Source organism: Quercus robur, chromosome 7 (assembly GCF_932294415.1).
Source record: "Quercus robur chromosome 7, dhQueRobu3.1, whole genome shotgun sequence".
NCBI lineage: Eukaryota > Viridiplantae > Streptophyta > Magnoliopsida > Fagales > Fagaceae > Quercus > Quercus robur.
Window position 1 is genome coordinate 10,144,413 of NC_065540.1, and position 24,027 is coordinate 10,168,439.

The window sequence follows — 24,027 nt, forward strand, 5'->3', positions numbered from 1 at the left end:
CAACCATAATCATTGTGGTTATTGACAATGCTTATGTGTGTTTGACCTTTTGATGATGTTTTAGGGTTTAAGTAAAGACAATATAAGCAGGTGAGGGTTTTAGAATTTGGGCTTGGTTATTATATTTTATTTATAATTTTTGTTAATAATTTGATAGTTGGGGGTGGGAAGATTTGAACCCTAAATGTCTCCAATGGAAACACCAAGAGATGCCAAGTGGTTGTAATTAGTGCTTTGCTTATGACATAAACTACTTAATCCGTGAATTATAAATAATAAATATCAAACTGTAATCTTTCAATATTTTGAAGTTTTGAAAAATCATATGAAAATTGAGCAAAAAGTTAATTTGCCATATTGTTAGGATTTCCATCTAACTCAACATAAATTTCAAATTTAAATAATGTGGAAAAAAAAGTTCTATGTTGATTTTCTATGAAAGAAAAAAGAGCTATTCAAGATCACAAAAATTTAACCAAAATTTCAAATTTATATGAAAAAGAAATACTCTGTTGGTTTTTTAGATGACAATCCTTTCATAAATGATTTACCATTTGATTATATGAGTCAACCTTCCCCTTATTTAATAATCTCATCAAGACCCCACAACTTTAACACAACCCACGAAACATGCTTCACATAAAGGTCGTCATTGGATTGACATAAACATAACCTACTTCAACCTATTTAACAAACATATATAAGGTTAACATGAACATTAAACATTTCAACTCATTTAAAATGACCCAAAATGAAGAACTTATCAATATAATTATTAAAAATATTAATTACTTATTAAATTCGATATTTAATTTTTTTTAAATGATATTTATTTATATGAATTAGTTTTTTGAAAAAGCAATTATATGAACAAAACGATCTGTCGTTTTCAGGGACATCATATAATATGTGTAAACTTTATAAAAAGAATGTCAGAAGTGGGATTTGAACCCACGCCCTCTCTCGAAGACCAGAACTTGAGTCTGGCGCCTTAGACCACTCGGCCATCCTGACGATTGGTTACTTTTAGTCAAATAATATACATAACCTAAGTCTCAAGGGGAAGCCTCAACGCTCACATATAAAAATAAATAAATTTTGTATTTCATCGAGTTCGTACTTTCTTAAAGTTCCAAGCAAAACCGATTCTGCTATTTGATGAACAATCCATTCGTGCAGCAGGTATGTTTTTTTGTTTTACAGTTCTGTCTCATATTCTCAGTCACCTTGTTTGTTTCATAGTACTGTTTTCTTCTTTCGTTGTCTGATATTATATATTTTTTTCTCAGTTATAATTACTCAAATTTTTCTTTACAGCCAAACTGAGCATTAAGAGTATTGGGTTTTGATTCTTACAGTGTATAATTGCCAGTGGGTTGTGTTGTTCTGACTATTTATTTGGGTTATTTATTTTTTATTTTTTAACTTTTGCCATACTGGAAACTTGAATTGTTTGTTTTATAGTACTGCTTTGTTCTTTCGTTTACTCAAATCTTTCTCTGCAGCCAAACTGAGCATTAAGGGTATTTGGTTGTGCATATGGGTTTTGATTCTTATAGTGTATAATTGCTAATGGGTATGTTCTTCTGCCTATTTATTTGGTTTTTTTTTTTTTAATAACTTTTTGTCATACTGGAAACTTGAATTGTTGATTCTGTAAAAAGCTGGTTTCTGGGGTATAATTTTTGTTTTTGTATTTTTTTGGTTCATTAGGTTTTCTCTTATCGGCCGTGGGTTTGAGTCTAGAAATTAGCCTGTCCAAAAATATTGAAGGTAAGACTGCCAACCAATAACCTCTCCCCAGACGCTGCAAAAGTTGGAGTTTTGTGCATTAGGTACTACCTTTTTTATTTATTTATATGCTTTATTTTTTTTTCACTAATTAGCAACGTCAATCACTATTTATAGTTGAGTTGATAGAGTTATTTATTTTACCTTAATTTCAATTTTTTTTTTAAAATAATTCTTTTATATGTTTCTCTAGTTATGAATCCGGTACCATTTCAGACTGTGCCACCACAGTGGTTTCCGATGTTACCACCTAACCCGCCAACGTCAAGTGCTTTTTGGGAGTCTAAGAATGTACATGAACGGCTAAGAGAGCTACAAGATACTCTTGATCTTGCAAAAGCAATGTATGTCCCAAATTGAATGCAAATTCTTCGTTTAATTGTGAAAGTGTTAGTGTCCCATTTGTTAGCAATTTGTGTTCATTTTGTTTGTTATTATGATATCCTACATTGCACCAAGCTGATACTATTTAAGATGATTGAATTACTATTCTTAATAGGAAAAAAGAGCTAGAGATCTTGATGATGATTAAAGATGGTAAAGAATGTGTGCAAGATGAGGATTCTGGAACCAATGCCATTTTTATTGATAGGTTCAAAAAAATTTTGAAAGATAAGAGGATTAGTTTGGAATCCCAAGAGTCTCTCTCAGTGGAAGCTGTGAATGCTTTGATGTCAAAATTAAGAGCCCAGCTTGAACCATTCAGAGTGATCGTGGATGAAGCAACTCCTTGGGAGGAAAAGTCTGCAGTAGTTAGATTGTCTAATAAAATACAGAAGAATAAAAGAAATAAACTTTGGAGAAAAAGAAAGAGGAAAAGAATTGCAGAAATGCTCACAAAGGTAGTTTCTTGTGCTTTGTTTTAGGTGTCATTCCTACCTATGTTGGACAAATGCATATTTTATTTGGTTCGTTTGACTTTTATGACATTTAGGAGCGTGAACAATTTGAACAAGCTGATAAAGAAGCTGATGAATGGAGGGCAAGGGAGATTGCCAAGGATATTGCAAAGCGGAAGGTACAGGAATTTTTACATGTTAGGCCACACTTTTTGAGCAGCATGTGCTTATGTTAGTCATCCACTGGTTGCTGAGAAGTTAAAATTCACTTTTTTGATCTTGTATGATATGACATTAATTATTGATATAGGTTAGCAGCCAATGTAATATCTGTTTTAAAGAGTCTCTAGTTCAAATATTGCAGTGTTATTTTATCCTGCCAGTTCTGTGGAGTTGAAAAAAATTCATCCATTTTGATGGAAGCAAATTAAGATTTTACCCCATACATGGAACCATTAAGGAGCTGATGATAGGATTAAACTAAATCAAGTTGATTGTTATGAAATGTGGGCTGGGTGGCTTAAGGGACACCAATAAACCATGTTAAATGAGATTTATTTTCATGCTTTGACTAAAGACGTTGTCTCAAAAATTTTAGCAAACTAGAATAGTATGGCACTTTTTATGTAGCATAATCAAAATGCTGACATTAGCCACCACAAATAATGGTTCTGTCTACAAGAATAGCTGCACTATTAAACTCCCCCTTTTCTAATTTAAACTCTGTAAATTCTGTACTTCCTTTCTGGAACAGATTCATTCTATTTACATTTAGAAGTTCAAACTATGCCCATTTTATAGCATGTCTAGCATTTTCAGGTACATTTAGTACGTGTATGGAAACATTTCTGTTTCCTTTACAGTATTTTATAAATAAATGGAGGAGCAGAGAAATGGTTAAAACATAAGATCTTCAATGGTGCATATCAATAAACAATAATAATCTTTATTTCTTTACATTCTGTCCTGCTTTTGTACTTACTGTATTTTCCTTTTCTTGACAGCAACATGTAAAATGTTTGCTATTCTGGAACACTGAAGTGATCATAAGTGCATTATATCTTGGCATTTATTTATTGTGTTGATTACTAGTTGGGTTTGCAATTTGCCTGAAGTGCAGGCTTAATAATTTTTTACTCAGCAACTGAGGCATGTGGGTTTGCAGGTAGAGAAGATGAAGGAAGTTGCGAAGCTTAAAGCAAAAGAGGAGAGAAAGAAGCTAGAATCTGAGGTGATCATTGGTAGAACATGCTACATAAATATGTTCTCAATAAGCGGAGACTGTTAAGATTCTTTTACTCATTCAATACTGAGTATGTCATTTGTTTGAATTATGGTAAAAGTTCCCATATGATGTTTCTGAAATGGTTTATGTACTACTATTCTTGTCTTTCCTTTTTCTCAGTTCAAGAAAACCTCATCCTGACTTTGAATTGGCTTGTGCAAATCCTTTTCTCACATTCTGTCTTTTCTCGGTCCAAGCCTGTGAACATTTTCCTGTCATGACTGGCATTGTCATCGACTTTCCTCTTACAGCTTTCTTACATATTCATGCAGAGATTAGTCTTTCCTGCAAATAACTGTACACTTTCTTATCCAGTGTTCAGATACTTTATGTTGGCCATTCTTGCTTTACTTTTTATCTGGGATCTGATTTACTAATACCAAGTTTACATTAATTTTGATAGTCGGTCTCTTGCGTTGCCTGCTTAATTTGCAGTATATGATTTATATTAAGGTAGTGCTACTTGTGGCTTAAAATAACACTTACCATCAACAACAAATCTACTAAACTTTTGATGAGAGTCATTGGATCAAGTAATAGACTCATTTATCTGAATTGCTTCAACATCTTGTCCTCAATCTGTCTTTTCACATTCCTTCCAACTGGTTCAATCTACCTTTTTCCCCTAACATATACTGATATGAGTTCATTCGAAAATGAGATGCTGTTTATGTGTTTTTCACTAATGCCACTATAGAATCTCTAAAGAAAGAAAGAAAATACAAATGATATAAAACACATTTTTATGTGAAATTCCTTGCTTGGATAGCAATGATCTGATGTACCTCAAAGGGGACTACGATTTATGGACTGCTAGAGGGCTTCCACCCTTGCTGTCATCCAGACTCTGAGTCAGGGACCAAGCTAAAATTTCCATTCTGTAATATTGTTGATCATTTGTGCTGATCTCTCTCTGACACTAGGTTCATATTTCAGCTTGAGCAGGTATTAATTGTGGAGAAGTTGCAAGAGTTACGTTCCATCAGGATCCAAAAATTGAAGAAACAAGGTTTGCTCTTTTATGCTTTTTATTCACCTTTGTACTTGTCTCTGTTGTGGCAACTGTTCTATTGCTTAAAATGTAAATCTTGTTAGTAGTAAATCAGGTTACCTGAACTGCAAAGGAATTGATTTTACATAATAAATAATAGAATGTGAATACGAATTTATCATTACAAATCATGCCATGATAATTTTCTCAACATCGAAGTTAAATTTCATTGCAATTTTAAGTTGTTATTCTTCAACATCTATATTTGCAAATCTTACATTTTTTTGGGTGTTCCTATATATACTGCTCATGTACTTGGAAGCAGCATCAAAGATTTTTAATGAAATATTTTATTTGTTACTAAAAAAAAAACAAATATATACTATCCTATATTGTACAGGAACTTATTGTTGATTGCATATATATATATATATATATATATATGCAGGTCATTTTCTCCCTGAAGAGGATGACAAGTTTATGGACAGAGTTCGGGCTGCCGTTGAAGAAGAAGAGCGCCAAGCAATTGCTGCAGCTGACACAGATGCTGCTAGGGATGCCATTGCAAGTGCGGAGGAGTCTAGGAAAACCCTCCTGAGTCAGGGACTTGACTCAAGAGATCTAAGCAGCGATAAAGACAGTAATATGGAAAGTGAAGACCAAATAATTGAGACTGAAAATAATAAAGGCTCTACTTCAGTCACTATGAAGGAATCTGAACCACAAGCATTAGAGGGACAAGGAATCAGTGGAGCTTATGACTCTGTGGCAAATCTACCGTTAGAGTTCTATCATTATTATCATGGCAGTAACACTGATATGGGCACACTTATTGAGGTGATTTTCTACATAGTGCAATGTAATTGATGGCCTGATATTTCAGGAAGCATTTTTGTTCATTTTATGTGCACAAGGGTGCTAGTTTAATTAATTGCTTCCCAGATGGCCTGTAATATATAGCCCCATGCTGGAACTGTTTTGTTCAGATTTGAATCATAACAAGGACCATTTCATGCAGGTGAGAAGAACATGGGATGCATATATAAGACCAGGAGGAAGGTAAGGATACTAACACTCCTCTTTGCTACATGCAGCTTGCTTGATATAATTATGATTATATTTTCCTTAAAAGGCACCGGTGTATGCATTTGAACTATTTCTTTTGCGTTTGGAATTAACAAGGGAGAGAGAGAGATGCTGGGTGAGGGGACTAGTTTGGTAATACATTTGGAATTTGAAAATTTGCTTACTAGTGGAATCCAATCATTTTCTTTATTTTGTTATAAAACTTGTGACCGTTGGCACCAATGTCAATTCTGCCAACCGACACCTCCACCACCTTTGACACCACAAACTCCAGCATTGCCACACATGACCACCATACCTCCACCGGTTTTGTTATTGCTTCAAATTTCAATCACCACTAGTGCCTCTCCCATTCATTCCACGTTATGATTTTACTGCCAGCATCACCATTTCTAAATGTTGTCAAATTTGGTGCAGCCGCATACCAGGGCATTGGGTTCAGCCACCACCTCCAGCAGATGAGACATGGGCATCCTACCTGGTGAGGTCTAAATGACAACTTGACAGCAGAGTATGTGGCAGTTTTTGCTGAAAAGATGGTGGTATGCTGCCAGTTTTAATAACACTAGTCATAAATCCACCTACGTGGGAAAATGTAATATAATTATTTTATAAGAATATAAAGTAAAATTTGTAGGTTAAATGATGCATGTGTTATTTAAATGTATTTTCTATTTTTATAGAAAGGTAATCTACAAAAAGAATCAATTTAAATTAGTCCAAAATGGACTGAATTAGACTAAATGGATCAAGTTAGACCGAAGTAGACCAAAATGTTACTAACTACATTATCGCTAAAAAATAATTAGGAATTTGTTTAGGGTAAATTTCACAAACCTACCCTGAGGTTTGTGATAATCCCAACTAGGTCCAAAATATTCTAAATCCTACCAATTTAGTCCTCAAAAGACAACTTTATTCCTTACTCTCTTTTTTTCTCTTTTTCTCTCTCTCTCTTTTGTCTCCGAGTCCAAGACTTCTGTAGAGCAGTCTGTGGCTTTCACTACTTCACCTTCCCAACTTTTTTGGTGTCATTGTACCTTATGCTTGGGTTGGTAATAGTGGAACTTAGTGTCTAGGCATTTGTGCCTATCCATTTGCATGGCCAAAGAATTCAGGTAAGCCACCACCAAGCACAAATGGAGGCAACAATATAATGTATGCACCTAACGGGGATGTGGGTGCTAATGGAATGATCAGTGTGATTGCTCATGAGCTAGCTGGAGTGTCAAGTAACCTACTTGTGAATGCATGGTATGCTAGAGATGATCCAACTGCACCAACTGAGATAGCAGATCTGTGTGTTGGTGTCTATGAGAGGTGGTGGGGGTGGTGGATATGTGGGAAAGTGTTTATAGACTCATGGGGAAATGAGTATACTGTGAATGGAGTGAAAGGAAGAAGGTTTCTTATGCAATGGGTATGGAACCCTTTGCAAAGGAGATGCTTTGGGCCTAATGCTGTGGATTAAAGAGTGTTCATTGTAAATACTTTGCTATCATTTCTTCTACTACTTTACGTCTTGCTCTTATTAGAGCGAGATCTGAGAGAGAACTCAGAGAAGAGAGTTTAAGAGAGGGGATAGGAACAAGACAGAAGAGAGAAAGGTAAAGAAGAGGGAAAAAAAAAGGGTTAGGGACAAAGTTGTCTTTTGAAGACTAAATTGGTGGGTTTTAGAATGTTTTGAACCTAATTGGTATTATCACAAACCTCAATGTAGGTTTGAGAAATTTACCCATTTGTTTATGGGAAATGCTAACGAGTGCCCTTAGGGTACTGGTTAAGAATCAAATTAAAGAAAGTTTTTATGGGAAAAGAAAAAATAATAATTAATGTTTTAACAGCTTTTTCATTTCCTATAAAAATTGTAGGGACACGATTTTCGTTAACCCGGTCCTGGACGATCAAGCCCTAGCCCAAGAAGTTCCACACGATGAAGTTTGTAGAGTATGGGCTGAAGAACTCGGTTCCAGTTGACTCAGACGGTTCGTTGCATGTCTTTAGTGGATGTAGAGACGTAAATCAAGAAAATGGATGTGAAAGTGGAAGTTTTATTCATGGACATGCTTTCATACAATGACTTCTTGCCTTTCTCTCTCCTCTCCTCCCTTTTTTCTCCGTCCCCCTTTCTGGGGGACTCTTACATATGATATAGGCCCTCTTTTATCATCTGGGCCCTACACTTGTTGATCATCCAAACCCCCACTTGAGCATCTGTCCCATCAGACGCCCTTACCAGTTCTTTGTGAGTTGCAATGACCAAGGTAATACTGTTCAGGGGTCTTCTCTTCATTAATGCGGCCAGGAGAGTAGTTGTGGTGCATTTAATGTGATGGTGACAGTCTTTGCTGGGATATTTTGAGTCTTCTTTCTTTTTACGTGTTTGGAGTAAGGGCTACAGTAACTGAGATGCATCATTGATCTGGACTTTGGAATGTCCGAGGAGGAGTTACTCCTCGGACGTGTTTTCTTCGCCCCAATTGGCTTGGGCAGGGGTTATGGGCCGTGACGTCTCCTTGGACAGAATCGTCCTCGGACGGGCCCAAGGCCCAACCAACTTTTTATTCTGGGCCAGTCCCCACTATAGCCCCTCAAAACTCCGGTTTTGATCTCCCTACGAGGAGAAAAGCGGGGTTTTGACATTTATGAAGGATGGAACGGATGAACTCTTGGTCTGCGCACATGGGCAGTTACTTTTGACGCGTCACAATTTACGAGGCGCGGCCATTTACTCCAGATAGCTTTATGTCTCCTTCATCCAACGGCGAGATGTGGATCTGACGGCCAGCATTGCTCCTTGAATTCGTAAGCGGGAGGGATTTTTTCTCTTTCCCTCCTGCTATATAAAGCGCCTGAGAGGCTCCTTTTTTCTTTTTTATCCGCACATCAGAACACAGAGCTCCAGAGAACTCCAGCGCCCAAAAATCCTTGAGCACCTCCTTCCTTCAAATCTCCATAATCGTTTCTGCGAAGCGCCCTCCCTAGAAGATATTTCCGATCACCTCACCGGTCATTTGTGAAGATATCCGTAAGTTTCGTTCGCTTCGTCGCTTCGATTTTCGTCACTTCGTCGCATGGCGCTCCCCATGCGTAGGATTACCTGGGACTACTTGTTCCACCATAGGTTGACGCCACACCAGTGCGCTCCAAACATGTTCAGGGTATTAGGCTGCATAGATGTCTTGAACGAGCGAATGGGTCTGGGTCTGACCTGGCATGACGTGGTACGCATGTACGAGTGCCACTACGTCGAGAATGGAGGGTATTACCTTAAATCTCGATTCAAGGTGGTTAGGCTAATCTCCTGTCTCCCCATATCCAATAAGACTATGAAGGACGACTTCCTCATTGCCTCAGGAGAATGGAGCGATGGTCTTCATTGTCCAACTCAGGCAGGAACCCCAGGTGCGGCGCCTTTAGGCCCAATCCTTTAGGGAAGGGGCTTAGCTCCTCGGACTTACTCTTTTTTCCGCTTGTCATAAATCTTTTAGTTTAATTCTAATTTCCTTCTCGGCTGTATTGCAGATAAAACTTTGGTTGCTCCTAGGCTGAGCCACGTGAACGTTCCGGCCCTAAATTATCTTTTAAGGTCAGAAATCTACATCCACGAGGACGGGCAGCTGCGGGCGTGTCATTTGGTTTTGGGCTATCGACCACTAACCCGTGCTTTCCAAGCCATTGGCCACGCCATTAGAGCTGGTAGCCCCCGGTTAGCTAGGATTGACGTGTCCAAGCCTGGGTGTTTGGCCTGAGTAGATCTTAAGCCAGTCATGCTACCTGGAGTTCGGGATCCTCCACCGATCGCGCAACTGCCTCCAGAAGACCTTGAAGCCGCCGTGCCAGTTGAGGAAGAGGCCGAATCATCTTATCTTTCCCTTGAGGAGGAAATAAACGAGTTTTATTTTGAGGAGGAGGTTGACAAAGCCCCCGTAGTTGAGCTCTCGGACCCTGAAGGGGAGCAGGATCGCCACTTCGTGGCCAGCGGTCCAATCATTATAACTTGCTTGGACGATTCTTTAGACGAGGAAGTAGGTGATATGGCTGGTAAGGGAAAATCTTTGCGAGAACTAATGTCCAGCCGAGGAAGGGTCAGTCCTCAAAGGCGCCTGCTAGGGCACAAACCCAGGACCCTCCTCCAATCGCCTCTCAGGTTCCTTCCGACCATGGCCTCAAGGTTAACCCTGACCTAAAAAAGAAGAGGCCGATTGACGTTCCTGAGGAAGGTGAAGTAGCCCCACGCCCAGCCAAGCAGCAGAAAGCCACTCGGGGACAGAGGAGTAAGAGGGCTAACTCCACGGAGAGCTGGGATGAGGAGAATCGGGCTGAGGTGCGCGTTAATCCCCGCGCATGGAGTTCGAAGATGGAACTGGATGGGGTCGTTATCCCCTATACTGCCTTGGTTCGAGAGTGCAACAGGGGCAGAGCGGGTTATATAGCTGAGGCCCTGGAGCAGCCAGTGCTCCTTCCTCGGGATATGGAGGCTTACAGGCGGTTGTCCCAGCCCGAGCTTTTTCTGTCCCTTAAGAGGGACCTTGCGATGGTGAGCCCTTCTTGCATCCTTTTATTAAGTCATCAACATTGTTGCATTCTATCCTAATTCTGGTTTTGTTTTGTTGGCAGATCACCCAGCAGGTGTTTGTGGCTGAGGAGTTTTGCCGCAGCAACCGCAGCTTGGCTGAAGCTGAGGTTCAATCTCGGCCTAAGGTGGAGAAGACCGTGGGGTCCCTCAAGCAAGAAATCTTTGAACTGACGGAGAAGTTTAAAGAGTCGGAGAAACAGCGCAAGAGCGCGGAGGCTGGCCTGAAGAATGCTGAAACCCAAGCAGAGGATCAGCGCCAAAAATTGTACGTAACTGAAACCAGCCTTGCTACTGCGAAGCAGAATGTACTGGAACTCAAGGCCGCTCTGCAGAAAGCTGGGATGAGATGAGGTGGGTTAAAGAAGAGGCCCAGCTAATCCGAGAGGCCGCAGAGGCTGAAAAGAAAGCTTCTCATCAGCTCGGGATCCAAGAAATAGAGGCCAGGCTATCCGAGGAGATCCCCGAGGTGTGCAGGGACTACTGCAGTATCTCATGGGCTCACGCCCTTGATGCTGCAGGAATTCCTGCAGATTCGGCACTGAGACTGCCTGAGAACGTCTTCTATCCTTAGGAGATCCGAGAGAATCCTGATGGCGCCCAAGCAGCTTCCGAGCAGGACTTGGCGGTGCCTGATGCCGTCCCTGCGCTTGATAAAGCGAAGGATCCTGCCACGGACTCTATCTCCGAGGCTCCTCCTCCTCAGCTAGAGCAGAAGAAGGATCCTCCTGCTAAGGCTTAGCTTTTAGGCTTTTAATTTTTTGTACTTCTCCTTTTTTTTTTTTTTTTTTTGAATGAAAGTCGTCATGTTTTGGTGTTCTTTTGTAAGGACCTCTCTTTGTATTGAACTCGGAATATTAATATAGAATGTTCTCTCTGTTTTCTATGGATGTATGCTGGTACCATCTCTTTATTTAACGTTTGCAACGATATAAATAAATATAAACGGTTGAAATAGAAAGGTGGTCGTGCAGTGAATTTGAATAAGGGTTGCAATGATGCTAGACTGCGCGCACACCCTGAAATGATTTCCCTTAAGTAATAATTTCCCCTAAGTCTGTTTAAAACTTTGAATAGTTGCCCTAAGTAATAATTTCCCCTAAGTCTGTGGTCCGAGTAGCCATTCAGGACTTAAGTTCTGTTTAAAACTATGAATAGTTGCCATAAGTAATAATTTCCCCTAAGTCTGTGGTCCGAGGAGCCATGCAGGACTTAGGTTCTGTTTAAAACTATGAATAGTTGCCATAAGTAATAATTTCCCCTAAGTCTGTGGTCTGAGGAGCCATGCAGGACTTAAGTTCTGTTTAAAACTTTGAATAGTTGCCAAAAACTATGAATAGTTGTCATAAGTAATAATTTCCCCTAAGTTTGTGGTTCGAAGAGCCATGCGGGACTTAGGTTCTGTTTAAAACTTTGAATAGTTGCCATAAGTAATAATTTCCCCTAAGTCTGTGGTCCGAGGAGCCATGCAGGACTTAGGTTCTGTTTAAAACTTTGAATAGTTACCATAAGTAATAATTTCCCCTAAGTCTGTGGTCCGAGGAGCCATGCAAGACTTAGGTTCTATTTAAAACTATGAATAGTTGTAAATAGACTAGTGGGCACAGGATAATCACAAAACAAAACATGGGCAAAGCCATTTTCATTAATAATAGTATCTTCTTAGGTTATTTACATTCCATGGTCGAGGTACAGTTTTTTCATCCAAATTTTCTAGATAATAAGCACCTACCCCGGCCACGGATATGATGCGATACGATCATTCCCAATTGGGCCCCAGCTTGCCCCAAGAGGGGTTCTTTGTGCTGCCGAGAATCTTTCTCATTACGAGATCACCCGGACCTAAAGGTCGCAGTTTAACATTGGCATCATATCCTTGTCTTAGCTTCTGATGATAATAGGCCATATGGATCGCTGTTTTTTCCCTTCTTTCCTTGGCTAGGTCTAGACTTCTTCCCAATAACTCGTCCTTACTGTTTTGGGTAAATGAGTTAGACCTTAGTGTGGGAAAGTTGTTCTCGATTAGGAGCACGGCCTCAGCCCCATAAGTCATCGAAAAGGGGGTTTCACCGGTTGACCGTCGCAACGTTGTCCGATAGGTCCATAAGACGTGTGGGAGCTCTTCTACCCATCTCCCCTTTGCCTCATCCAGTCTTTTCTTCAGTCTGTTCACTATGACCTTGTTCACGGCCTCGACCTGCCCATTTCCTTGGGGTAGGCGGGAGTGGAGTATCGGTTAATGATCCCAAACTCGCGGCAATACTCCCTAAAGCTCTTGCTGTCGAATTGGAGACCGTTGTCCGAAATGAGTGTGTGTGGAGTTCCGAAGCAGGTAATAATGTTCTTCCAGATGAATTTCTGGGCATCCACGTCCCTAATATTGGCCAAAGGTTCAGCCTCCACCCATTTGGTGAAGTAATCGGTTCCGACTATTATGTATCGCTTGTTCCCCGCAGCTTTGGGGAAAGGATCGACAATATCAAGACCCCATTATGCGAACGGCCAGAGGCTAGAGAGGGGGTTGAGGACCCCTCCGAGTTGGTGGATATTTGGGGCGAATCTCTGGCACTGATCACACTTCTTAGCATATTCTTGGGCCTCTTTTTGAATGTTCGACCACCAATATCCTTGGGTGAGTGCCCTGTGTGCCAGCGACCTCCTTCCGGTGTGACTTCCACAAATCCCCTCGTGTAACTCCTCAAGTAAAGACTCGGATTCTTCTGGATGTATGCATAGTAGGTATGGCCCAGAGTAGGAGCGCCGATATAGTTTGCGGTCCTTCGATAGCCAGAACTGAGGAGCATTCCTCTGTATCTTCTCGGCCTCCAATTTTCCCTCTGGTAGGATATCGTTTTGGAGGAAGTTTTTCATGGGATCCATCCAGCTGGGACTCTTTCTAATCTGATGGACCTGGGCCGGGTTTCTTCTAATGGGACTCGCTTGGACTAGATCTTTGACAAGGATCATTCGCGGCAGATTATGCGCCGAGGACGTGGCGAGAGTGGCCAACGAGTCTGCATGGGTGTTTACATTTCTGGAAATGTGCGTCAGATTGAAGGACTCAAAACTCGACTGTAGGCGTTTGACTTGTCCTAGATACTCTTGCATCCTAGCATCTCTAGCTTCCAGCTCACCCATCACTTGGCCGACAACCAATTTAGAGTCCGAGAATGCCTCTATTACTCTTCTGCCCAATCTTTGAACCATCGTCATTCCTTGAAGAAAGGCTTCGTACTCGGCCTCGTTGTTCGTAGCCGAGAACCCGAGTCTCAGTGATTTTTCAATGGCAGCACCGTCCGGCGATATTAAAACTATCACAACTCCAGATCCTCTCTGGTTGGCCGCGCCGTCCACGTAGACCTTCCAATGCAATGTCCCCCCTGCTGAAATTGTACCAACCGATTTTCCATCCATGTCTTTCTTCTCGGTTATTGTTTCTATAGAGGGTTCAGCAAACTCCACGACCAAGTCTGCGAGGACCTGACCTTTGATGGAAGATCTGGGCATATATTTAATATCAAAGGCCCCCAAAAGCGCACTCCACATAGCGATCCTTCTTATGTAGTCGGCGCTTCGAAGCACCGCTCGAAGGGGAAGCTGAGTTAGAACGATGACCGTATGCGCCTGAAAGTAGTGAGGGAGCTTTCGTGTGGCGTATACTATCGCTAGAATTGCTTTTTCCAAAGGTAGGTATCGCACCTCAGCCTCATGTAATGATTTGCTCACATAGTAAACCGGTCGCTGCACCCCATTATCATCCTGTATCAGTACTAGGCTTACAGCATGGGGAGCTACAGAGACGTATGCAAACAGTACCTCGTCTGCCTCAGGGCTGGACATGATGGGTGGTTGTGATAGCTATTCCTTAAGTTGCTAGAAGGCCCGAACACAATCCTCCGACCATGCAAACCCTTTCCACTTATTTATCAAGAGGTAAAAAGGTTGACATCGATCCACTGATCGTGATATGAACCGGTTTAATGCCTCGATCATGCCAGTGAGCTTCTGCACTTCTTTCGGATTCCGAGGAGCCTGTAGGCTGTTAATTGCTTTGATTTGATCGGGACTTACTTCTATTCCCCTGTGGGTTACCATATACCCTAAGAATTTCCCAGACCCGACCCCGAATGAACATTTGGAAGCATTGAGCCGCAACTTGTGCTCCCTTAAGATAGCAAAGATTATTTCAAGGTCTTTCACGTGCTTGGACACCCTTTTACTCTTTACAACCATATCGTCTATGTAAACCTCAATGATTTTGCCCAGCTGTGGCTTGAACATCCTGGTCATCATCCTTTGGTAGGTTGACCCTACGTTCTTTAGTCCAAACGGCATCACCTTATAGTGATAATTTCCGATGGGCGTCATGAAAGCCGTCTTCTCCTGGTCTTCTAACGCAAAGGGTATCTAATGATTGCCCTGGAAGGCGTTTAGGAAACTCATTCGAGGGTGACCCACGGTTGCATCCACCAATTGGTCGATTCGTGGTAAGGGAAATGGGTCCTTTGGGCACGCCTTGTTTAGGTCCGTAAAGTCCACGCAGACTCTTTACTTCCCTTTTTTCTTCCTTACCACCACCGTGTTTGCCAACCATTCAGGATAAAAGACCTCTTTAATAGCCCCTGCTTTTTTCAGTTTTGCCACTTCGTCTCTTATGGCACTAACATGTTCCTTTGAGGGGCGTCGGGGTGGTTGCTTCTTCGGAGTGGAAGATGGGTTAACGTTCAGGTGGTGACAAATAAGGCTAAGATCAACTCTCGGGGCGTCGTAGGCGTCCCATGCAAACACATCGACATTTCTTCTAAGAAATCTGACCAGTTCCTCTTTTTCTTGAGAAGGCAACTCGGAGCCGACCTGGAAAAATTTCTCCGGATCGTTGTTGACAGCGAATTTATCTAAACTTTCACACCTTATCTCCTCGGCTAGCCCATCGTTTTGCCCTGCCAAGGCGGCTGGTTGCTATAAGCTCTCAGGGGCCGAGGACTCAGCATGGGACCGATGTAAGATGGCGGCCACCATACACTGCCTGGCCATGGCCTGATCTCCACGAATCTCTTCCAATTGTCCTCTGGATGGGTATTTTACTTTTTGGTGAAGTGTGGAGGATACGGCTTCCAGGGCGTGGATCCATGGCCTGGTAACTATCGCGGTGTAGGGTGAGTAAGCGTTGACCACGATAAAATTTACCTCCACCACCTCCAATCCAGTCTGTATGGGTAATCTGATCTGCCCCTTTGGCGTAACAGTCTTCCCTTCGAAGCTGATAAGAGGGGAGTCATAAACTGTCAAATCCTCCGGCTTCAGGTTCAGCCCCTTGTATAGATCATGGTACATTATCTCTACCGCACTCCCTAGGTCTACTAACACCCTTTTCACATCGAAGCCTCCAATTCTTAACGTAACCACTAAGGCATCGTCGTGAGGTTGGATAGTTCCTCTCTTATCCTCGTCCGAGAATCCTAGTATCAAAGAGCTTCCCTTTTTTGACCTTTTGGGTTCCCTTTGCCTGTCCTAGGAGGGGAGCCGATCAACAGCCAGTACCCTGGAGAGGGGTGGCCCAGTTCTTCCTGGTGCGGCGAGGATGACATGTATCGTTCCGGTGAGGGGTCTTAATGACACATCCTTTCGAGGCTCTTGCATTGCTTGACCGGGATGGCCGCTCGAGGGGTGCAGGAGATGACGTAACTTCCCTTCTCGGACCAACTGATCTAGGTGATTCCATAGATTCCTGCAATCCTCAGTGGTATGCCCATGGTCCTGATGATAGTGGCAGTACAGGTTCTGGTTACGTTTGGAAGGGTCTCCAGCCATCTTTCTTGGCCATCTGAAATAGGGCTCGTTCCTTACTTTCTCCAGCACCTGTTGTACTGGCTCCCTGAACACTGAACACAGCATTCACCGTTTGCGTGTTACTCTGTCTAACCTGTCGCGAAAAATCTCTCCTCGGCTGGTTATGGTTATATCGTTCCGACCTAAAATCATTTGCTTTGGGGGGAATGACCTTCTCCTTTCCCCCTCCTTGCAGCTGATCTTCCTCCACCCTTTTGTACTTATTGATCCTATCCCTTAACTGATGAACGTTGGCAACTGGTTTACCAGTGAGAGATTTCCTTAAGCCATGCTCGGTGGGGAGACCGCTTTTGAATGTGCTGATAGCAACATTATCATAGTTGTCATCTAATTCGTTATATACCTCCCAATATCTATCCGAATATGCTTTCAAGGTCTCTCCCTCGTGCATGGATAAGGACAATAGCGAACTGAGGGGTTGATGGACTGGTATTTGTAATAAAGCGGGAGCAGAAAGCCTGAGTGAGCTGCTTGTACGAGCCTATGGAATTTGTCTTCAGGCTATTAAACCACCTCATCGCCATTGGTCCCAAGCTGGATGGGAAGACTTTGCACATCAGGGCTTCATTTTGCGAGTAGATAGCCATTTTTTGGTTGAACTGACTAACGTGCTCTACCGGGTCTACTCGGCCATTATAGACGGCGAACGCTGGTTGGTTGAAGCGTCGAGGCAGCTTAGCCCCTTCGATTCTATACATGAAGGGTGACCTTGAAATCTGGTCTAGCGCCCTCTTCATAGCATCATTTCCAGAACCCTTGCTGGATGGGCTCTCATACTACCGTACAGGGCGTGGTTCTCTTTCGTAAGAAAAGGTTTCACTTGGGGGGCTTCTTGACCTCCGTCGGTAACTCGTATCCTCCCCATTAGAGGACTCACCTGAGCTAGAGGGAGATCGTTTTCGCTGCACACGTCGTAACTTCCTCTTCAGGTCATCTATCTCTTGCTGCATGGCTTGATGACTATTTCACCTCTGGGATACGTGACTACCTATCTGGGTGTGACTCTGGCTCGTCTGGATAGTATGCACACTTCCCTCACGATTCCCTCTGCCGCCTGAGTTGGCAGGGTTATTTTGCCTCTAGGACTCAATGGGTTGTGTCTGTTGGGAGTTAGCCTGGTGAGGATTCTCCTGGTGTGGACCTAGTTTTGCCATGCTCGACCGTTGTGTTAGCTGATACCCTAGTTCTTCCCACAGACGGCGCCAATTGTAGGGACACGATTTTCGTTAACTCGGTCCTGGACGATCAGGCCCTAGCCCAAGAAGTCCCACACAATGAAGTTTGTAGAGTATGGGCTGAAGAACTCGGTTCCAGTTGGCTCAAACGGTTCGTTGCATGTCCTTAGTGGATGTAGAGACGTAAATCAAGAAAATGGATGTGAAAGTGGAAGTTTTATTCATGGACATGCTTTCATACAATGACTTCTTGCCTTTCTCTCTCCTCTCCTCCCCTTTTTCTCCGTCCCCCTTTCTGGGGGACTCTTACATATGATATAGGCCCTCTTTTATCATCTGGGCCCTACACTTGTTGATCATCCAAACCCCCACTTGAGCATCTGTCCCATCAGACGCCTTTACCAGTTCTTTGTAAGTTGCAATGACCAAGGTAACACTGTTCAGGGGTCTTCTCTTCATTAACGCGACCAGGAGAGTAGTTGTGGTGCATTTAATGTGGTGGTGACATCCTTTGCTGGGATATTTTGAGTCTTCTTTCTTTATACGTGTTTGGAGTGAGGGCTACAGTAACTAGGATGCATCATTGATCTGGACTTTGGAATGTCCGAGGAGGAGTTACTCCTCGGACGTGTTTTCTTTGCCCCAGTTGGATTGGGCAGGGATTATGGGCCACGACGTCTCCTCGGACAAAATCGTCCTCGGACAGGCCCAAGGCCCAGCCAACTTGTTATTCTGGGCCGGTCCCCACAAAAATGATGTCAAAATTTTCCTAAAATTGATTGTTAACAAGTGCCCTAAGGGCACTCGTTAGCATGATCCTTTATTTATTATATTGTTGATATGAAACTAACCAATCATGTCACTTTGTAAATTTTTTAGTTAGTAAATGATATTGTTTAAATGTTCTTTTTACTATTAAGAATTTAAATGAAAACATTCATAAGATGCATTATTTAAAACATTTTATTTTTGGTTAATGTTAATTTTTTTTAAAAGCTTAAATGACTTTGTGTACTAATAGATTTGGACAAAATAATTAATTTAACTCATTTAACTATTTTCTTCTAAAAAAAAAAAAGAACTTATTTAATTATTTTCTAGTAGATTTTACAATTAAAATAGATTGAAGTAGTCTAATAAGAGCATAGTAATAATAAATGCTACACTTAGCTTTTAGATATCATATAGACTAGATTCAGACCCGCACGATGTGCGAGAAAATTTGATATGATTATTTTTTATTAGATAATAAATATATTATATTGTATATTTTTAAAAGTTCAATATGTGTTATTTGAAATTATGTTTTAAATTAGAAGTTTTTTGTAGTAAGGTATTATATATAGTGAGATATGTATGAAAACACAATGCAATAATTTTTTTTTTTTTTTTTTTAAAATTGATAGTGTGAGAACTATTAGACCAAGTTGTAACTAAGTATACTTTATTTATGACTATACATGTATGCAATTCAACTCTTATAGGTATATTTTTCTCTAAAACATAGATCCACATCTCTTTCTTCCTCACAATTGAAACTAAGTGAAAAAGTAAATAAAGATAACTATACAATAGATCATTATCAATAAATCATATATCATAAAGTGGAAATATAGAATAAAATAAAATGCAAAAAGAAAAAATTCCTTAAGTATCTATACATAAAAACATTAATAGCTTAATGATGCTCTAGAGTAAATTATATTTTATCTTATTTTCTTTTTGGCATTTTTAGTAGAGATGATCAACTAAGCAAAATAAAAGCTTATTAAGAAAGTTCAAATTAACTAATTTTGATGGTGGAGATACTAATTATTTATAATAAAATGACCAAAATAAAAATAAAAAAGTCAAGGAACTTATAGCAAAATGTTTTCTATACAAAATTCCAGTAGAAGGGAGACTAATAGGCCCTCCACTTTCTTCAAGACATAGGGGATTATAAAAGACCATACATCCTTTGCCTACTATTTTCTCTTTCTCAAATTCACATTACCAAAGAAGTATATGAAGCTAAAAATATTGTGAATACATCTTTGTTCAGTGAAAGTCCATTGGTAGGCACATTCAAATTCGTAGCCATGTATAAACTCAAATTTCTATTTTTTTAAAAAAAAAACTACATATTAACCTAAACCAAAATTCAACCAAATCTATAAGAGTGATTTGTGATAGGAAATTTGAAAAACACAACACGAAAAATTAAATAAAAAAACCATTAACCTAAATTAGAGTTATAAGAAAGAACAAAAATCGAGAGAGAGAGTACTCACAATTTTTGTGTAGAAAAAATATGGATTGAATGGAATAAGCGATATCAAATTTATACAAAATAAGATGGAGAGAAGAAGAGTCAAAAGATAAGAAAGAGGAAATGATAAAGGAAGTTTAACAGTAAAGTGTAGTAGGGAGATAAAGAGGCAAAGGAGGGGAAAGGTTGGAGGAAAAGAAGAAGAGTTTTTTTTTTTTTTTTTAGAATAGGAAGATGAAAAGTTTAAATATTCAATTTTAACAATTACTTAAAATTAGAAAGAAGAAAACGAACATTTGAAATCAATTTGGGTAGTTGAATATAATCAAACATTTGCATCTAATAAATAGTAACGTTTGTAATGAATAATCAAACATGTGTATATATCCACTAAAAAGATAATAAATTATTCAATTTTAACAATTACTTGAAATTAGAAAGAAGAAAATGAAAAATTGAAATCAATTTGGGTAGCTAAATAGTCAAATATTTGCATTTAAAACAAATGAATAGTAACATGTTGAATAGTAATATAGTGTATTAATAGGTTTGTCCATGAACTATATTTGATTATTTTATATAAAATAAAATAGAAAAATCATAAATGAAAATTTTTTTTTTAAGTATGACGTGGTTGATGAGGTGACTCAACAGGAGTATAGCAACATTAAATTCTACGTCTCAGCTTTTAAATATAGAAGCTGACTTTACTACATGTCTGCAACTAGTATCAATAATATCCCAGCATCCACCTAAACAATCTCATAGCCAGCTAAGCAGACTACTACATGTCTATGCAACAAAAGTTGACTTTACTCTGAGTAGCATGCTATCTTGAAAGCATTGGAATTTTACAATTAACTTTGTCTTAAAGTTCAAACCAGATACCTCAGAATCTCTAGGCTCAGAAAGATGCCCTTCTATAGCGGTCCTAAATCGAATCGTAAAGGTCTTAAATGGTGCAGCAGAGAAGCCTCTCCCCAATGCTTTCACATATGCCTCCTGAAAGTTTGATCCATATCTTTAATAAATAGCATTAGGAAAACAAATATTACATTAACCACTCAAAGCGCAATCAAATTTTTTTCCCCTTTTGTTGATGGTAATTTACACGCATCCAATGAGTCTTGAACTTGCCATCTCAACTTCTATTCAAAAGGAGTTGCCCTTTGAGTCAGTGCTCATTGGCCTTAAAACTCAAATCATTTTGTAATTGTATTTTCTTGAGTTCATGTTAGATTATATTTGTACTCCACTATATCCAGCTGCTCAAATGCATACTGCCTTGCATTATTTACATGTGGAACCTAAAAAGTGTGTAAATTCTAGGACAATATTTTAGACGCTTCTTTCTTTTCTCTGATAGGGATTAATGAACTACATACATAGAAAGAACAAATCTTATATTTTGATCACATACAAAGAAAATAAAATAAAATTTGGTAAACAAGCTGGACTTGTCAACATATACGAACCCAGCAGACTGACTTGCAGGCATATGCTTGCCACATAAGAAGGAATCCCCAAATAATAAAAACACATATAGACTGTGGTGTGGATACAAGGTACAAGCCTCCAATTATACACATACGCATGTATAAAAGGAAGAGCAAAAAGAAGATGGCCCAACCTGTGGCTTTATGGATGGAGTCTGTTAGTAATTGGGCTTGAGATTAAGCAAGCCTGAGCATTTAATAATTAGGGTTTTTTTATGCATCTTATTGTTAGCTATATAAGCACTTTTTATGATTATTATAAGACAGTTTTTGAGAATTATAAAAATATTGTGTTTCTTTTACACCGATGCCGATTCCAGTTTGCTTGGTGCTGACTCCTAGGATTTAATCTTGATTCTATTGTTGTTTAATTGTTCCATTGAAATAGTGTGGTTGTCCTACATCAGTTTTGGTATCATAGCAGACTTCTGGTCCATACAACATAACCATAGACAATCACTTGAAAGCAAAAACCATCAAAGAGCAAGCCAACCAAATATGACATTACCTTTCAAGATTTTACCCCATGAGATCTTAAACAAGCCCAAACCAGCCCCTGCAATCCGTATATACCCCCTTTGGCCACATGAGTTCTTCATCCCCAAACCAGCAGAGAAACCAGTGACCCTTCCTAAGCCCGTGACCATCATCCATGCCCACCTTTGATCACAAGACCCACAAACCAAAAAAAAAAAAAAAAAAGGTAACCCACGCAAGACCCATCAGCCACCAGCCGCCAAAACCCATTATCACCTTCAACCGCCACGGTTGAGGACGTCGAACCATTGCCGATGCCAAGACCCGAGACAAGCAGCCACCACTTTTCCATGTTTCTTGCCGCCACTATCTTCCCCATCTTCGCGCCACCACCAGTCGTCGACCCCTAGCATCAGTCAAGTCCATTGCAGAGAATTTTTTTTTTCAATTTTGAGTCCGTTGTTTCTTTAGTTTCTGTAGTTTCTTTTCAATCTGTAGTTTAAAGTTTCTTTTAAGTCCTTCGCAATGTACTGTATTTTATTATTTTGCATTAAAAAAAAATCAAAAGCAAGGAAAAGAAGGAAAGTCTTTTTGCTGTGACAGCCCATTGCACATATTGGGCCCTTAAATTGTTTATCCACAGGTCCACTTTGTCCAAATAGATCCACTCACTTGAGAAGCCAAGCCCGTGACTATCTAGTGCAGTAAGTTGGCCACTGACCAAAGTACAATTCTTACTCTCTTTTTTGGTGGATTCAATTTTATCTCATTAAAAAAATATTATATTTATATTTTTTATGTGCATATCCCACCATACTCCATTGGCCTACCCATTTTGCGCTCAAGTTAGCTGTTTTATTATTTGTGCTTTCTTTAAATACCCATTCTAAAATTCCAAAAAAAAAAAAAAAAAAAAAAAAAAAAAACCAATTTCTTTTAAGTACTGATTTCTCATTATTAATTGTGGAGCTTATTGGAATTTGAATTTTATTTGGGCTATCTCTCAATATTGTGAACACTGTCACTACTAGATTGCAATTTGTTCCTTTGATTCATTGATCTAATCTCTACATGCACTCTTGCTTGACCTTGATTTTACATTGAGAATTGGTTACTCGAATTTTTGAGAATCTCAATTACATTTCATAAATATAGTGGTGCATGCATCTACGTAGTGGTCACATCATGTCAAACCCTGAACATCAATCCACTTCTGAGCCTAAGTCCTCCTTAGAGCAAACCATGGAAAGCCTAGCAAAAACTGTCCATGCTTTACTGGAAAGGGTAGAATGAGTTGAAGCATCTCAAAGAAAGACTATTTACCATGAAGGAGATAACAATGCTTAGGCAAAGTAACCATGGTTACTTTAATAGGGCTCCAAACTTTGAACATGATCACTATGATCACATTGGCCCCAGGGATTATGAAGATAGGATGTCCAAGAAAAGATAGAAGCACCCACCTTTGATAGTTGCCTAGACCCATGGGTTTTCACTGATTGGTTACGTCAGATGGAGAAATTCTTTGACTATTACCATTGGGTTGAGAATAAGAAGGTAAGGTATGCCAGGATGAAGTTAATTAGGAGAGCCGACCTTTTCTGGGAGGACCTTGAGGATACCCTTAGGCGACAACGTGAGCCCCCCATTACTAATTGGCTTGAAATGAAAGATGCACTCTCGAGGAATTATCTTCCTCCAACTTATAGGAGCTCCCTCCTTGAGGAATGAGATCGCCTAAAGCAAGGCACTACTCCTATGGCTGAGTATATAGAGAAATTCAAGGAATTCAAGAGGTGAATTCGAATAGTCGAGAAAGAAGTTGTTACACTCAATAAGTTCAAGAAAGGTTTAAATGCTAACCTACTATGACCTTGCTAAGAATTGTGAATTAGCATCCAAATCTATCTTTTGGTGACGTTCAGAGCTTCGGAGTGTCCCTACCAACCCTCAACTTTTTGGTAGCAAATCTAAACTTGCCTTACCCCCTCCTAAGGTCAACCCCAATAGCATCCCAATAGAAAAAGAGGACAAGGGAATATGTGTGGTCAATGAGCCTTCAAGATTAGGCTCTCACCTCCAATGTTTCAAATGCAATAGGGTTGGACATATTGCAGCTAGATGTCCCTTTAGAACCCTTCTCATTCAAGAGGATGATGAAAAGGTAGAAGTTGTTGAGGAGCTTGTGTATGACCCAAATGTTGAAGAAA

The 24,027-nt window shown here is 40.1% G+C and overlaps 1 protein-coding gene, 1 non-coding gene and 1 pseudogene across 5 annotated transcripts; 2 read left to right on the plus strand and 1 right to left on the minus strand.

Annotated features, from left to right (window-relative positions):
- Positions 1–930: 930 nt before the first annotated feature.
- TRNAL-CAA (transfer RNA leucine (anticodon CAA)) lies at positions 931–1,014 on the minus strand. Its single transcript has one exon. It is a non-coding gene; the product is annotated as a tRNA-Leu (tRNA).
- Positions 1,015–1,067: 53 nt separating this feature from the next.
- Positions 1,068–6,638, plus strand: LOC126692154 (U11/U12 small nuclear ribonucleoprotein 59 kDa protein). Of its 4 annotated transcripts, none has more exons than XM_050387656.1 (11): positions 1,068–1,182; positions 1,506–1,576; positions 1,714–1,835; positions 1,985–2,135; positions 2,291–2,633; positions 2,726–2,809; positions 3,796–3,861; positions 4,852–4,924; positions 5,355–5,743; positions 5,925–5,965; positions 6,410–6,638. In XM_050387656.1, exons 4-11 carry the CDS (start codon positions 1,987–1,989, stop codon positions 6,486–6,488), a joined length of 1,224 nt encoding a protein of 407 aa, XP_050243613.1. In that variant the 5' UTR covers positions 1,068–1,182; positions 1,506–1,576; positions 1,714–1,835; positions 1,985–1,986; the 3' UTR covers positions 6,489–6,638. The 4 variants fall into 4 exon arrangements, with proteins under 4 accessions (XP_050243613.1, XP_050243615.1, XP_050243612.1 ...); XM_050387655.1 differs by having other exon boundaries at positions 1,151–1,182; positions 1,318–1,576; XM_050387657.1 differs by lacking the exon at positions 1,068–1,182 and adding an exon at positions 1,341–1,359.
- A 97-nt stretch (positions 6,639–6,735) lies between these two features.
- On the plus strand, positions 6,736–7,655 carry LOC126690993 (protein EXORDIUM-like 7; annotated as a pseudogene).
- The last annotated feature ends 16,372 nt before the right edge of the window (positions 7,656–24,027 follow it).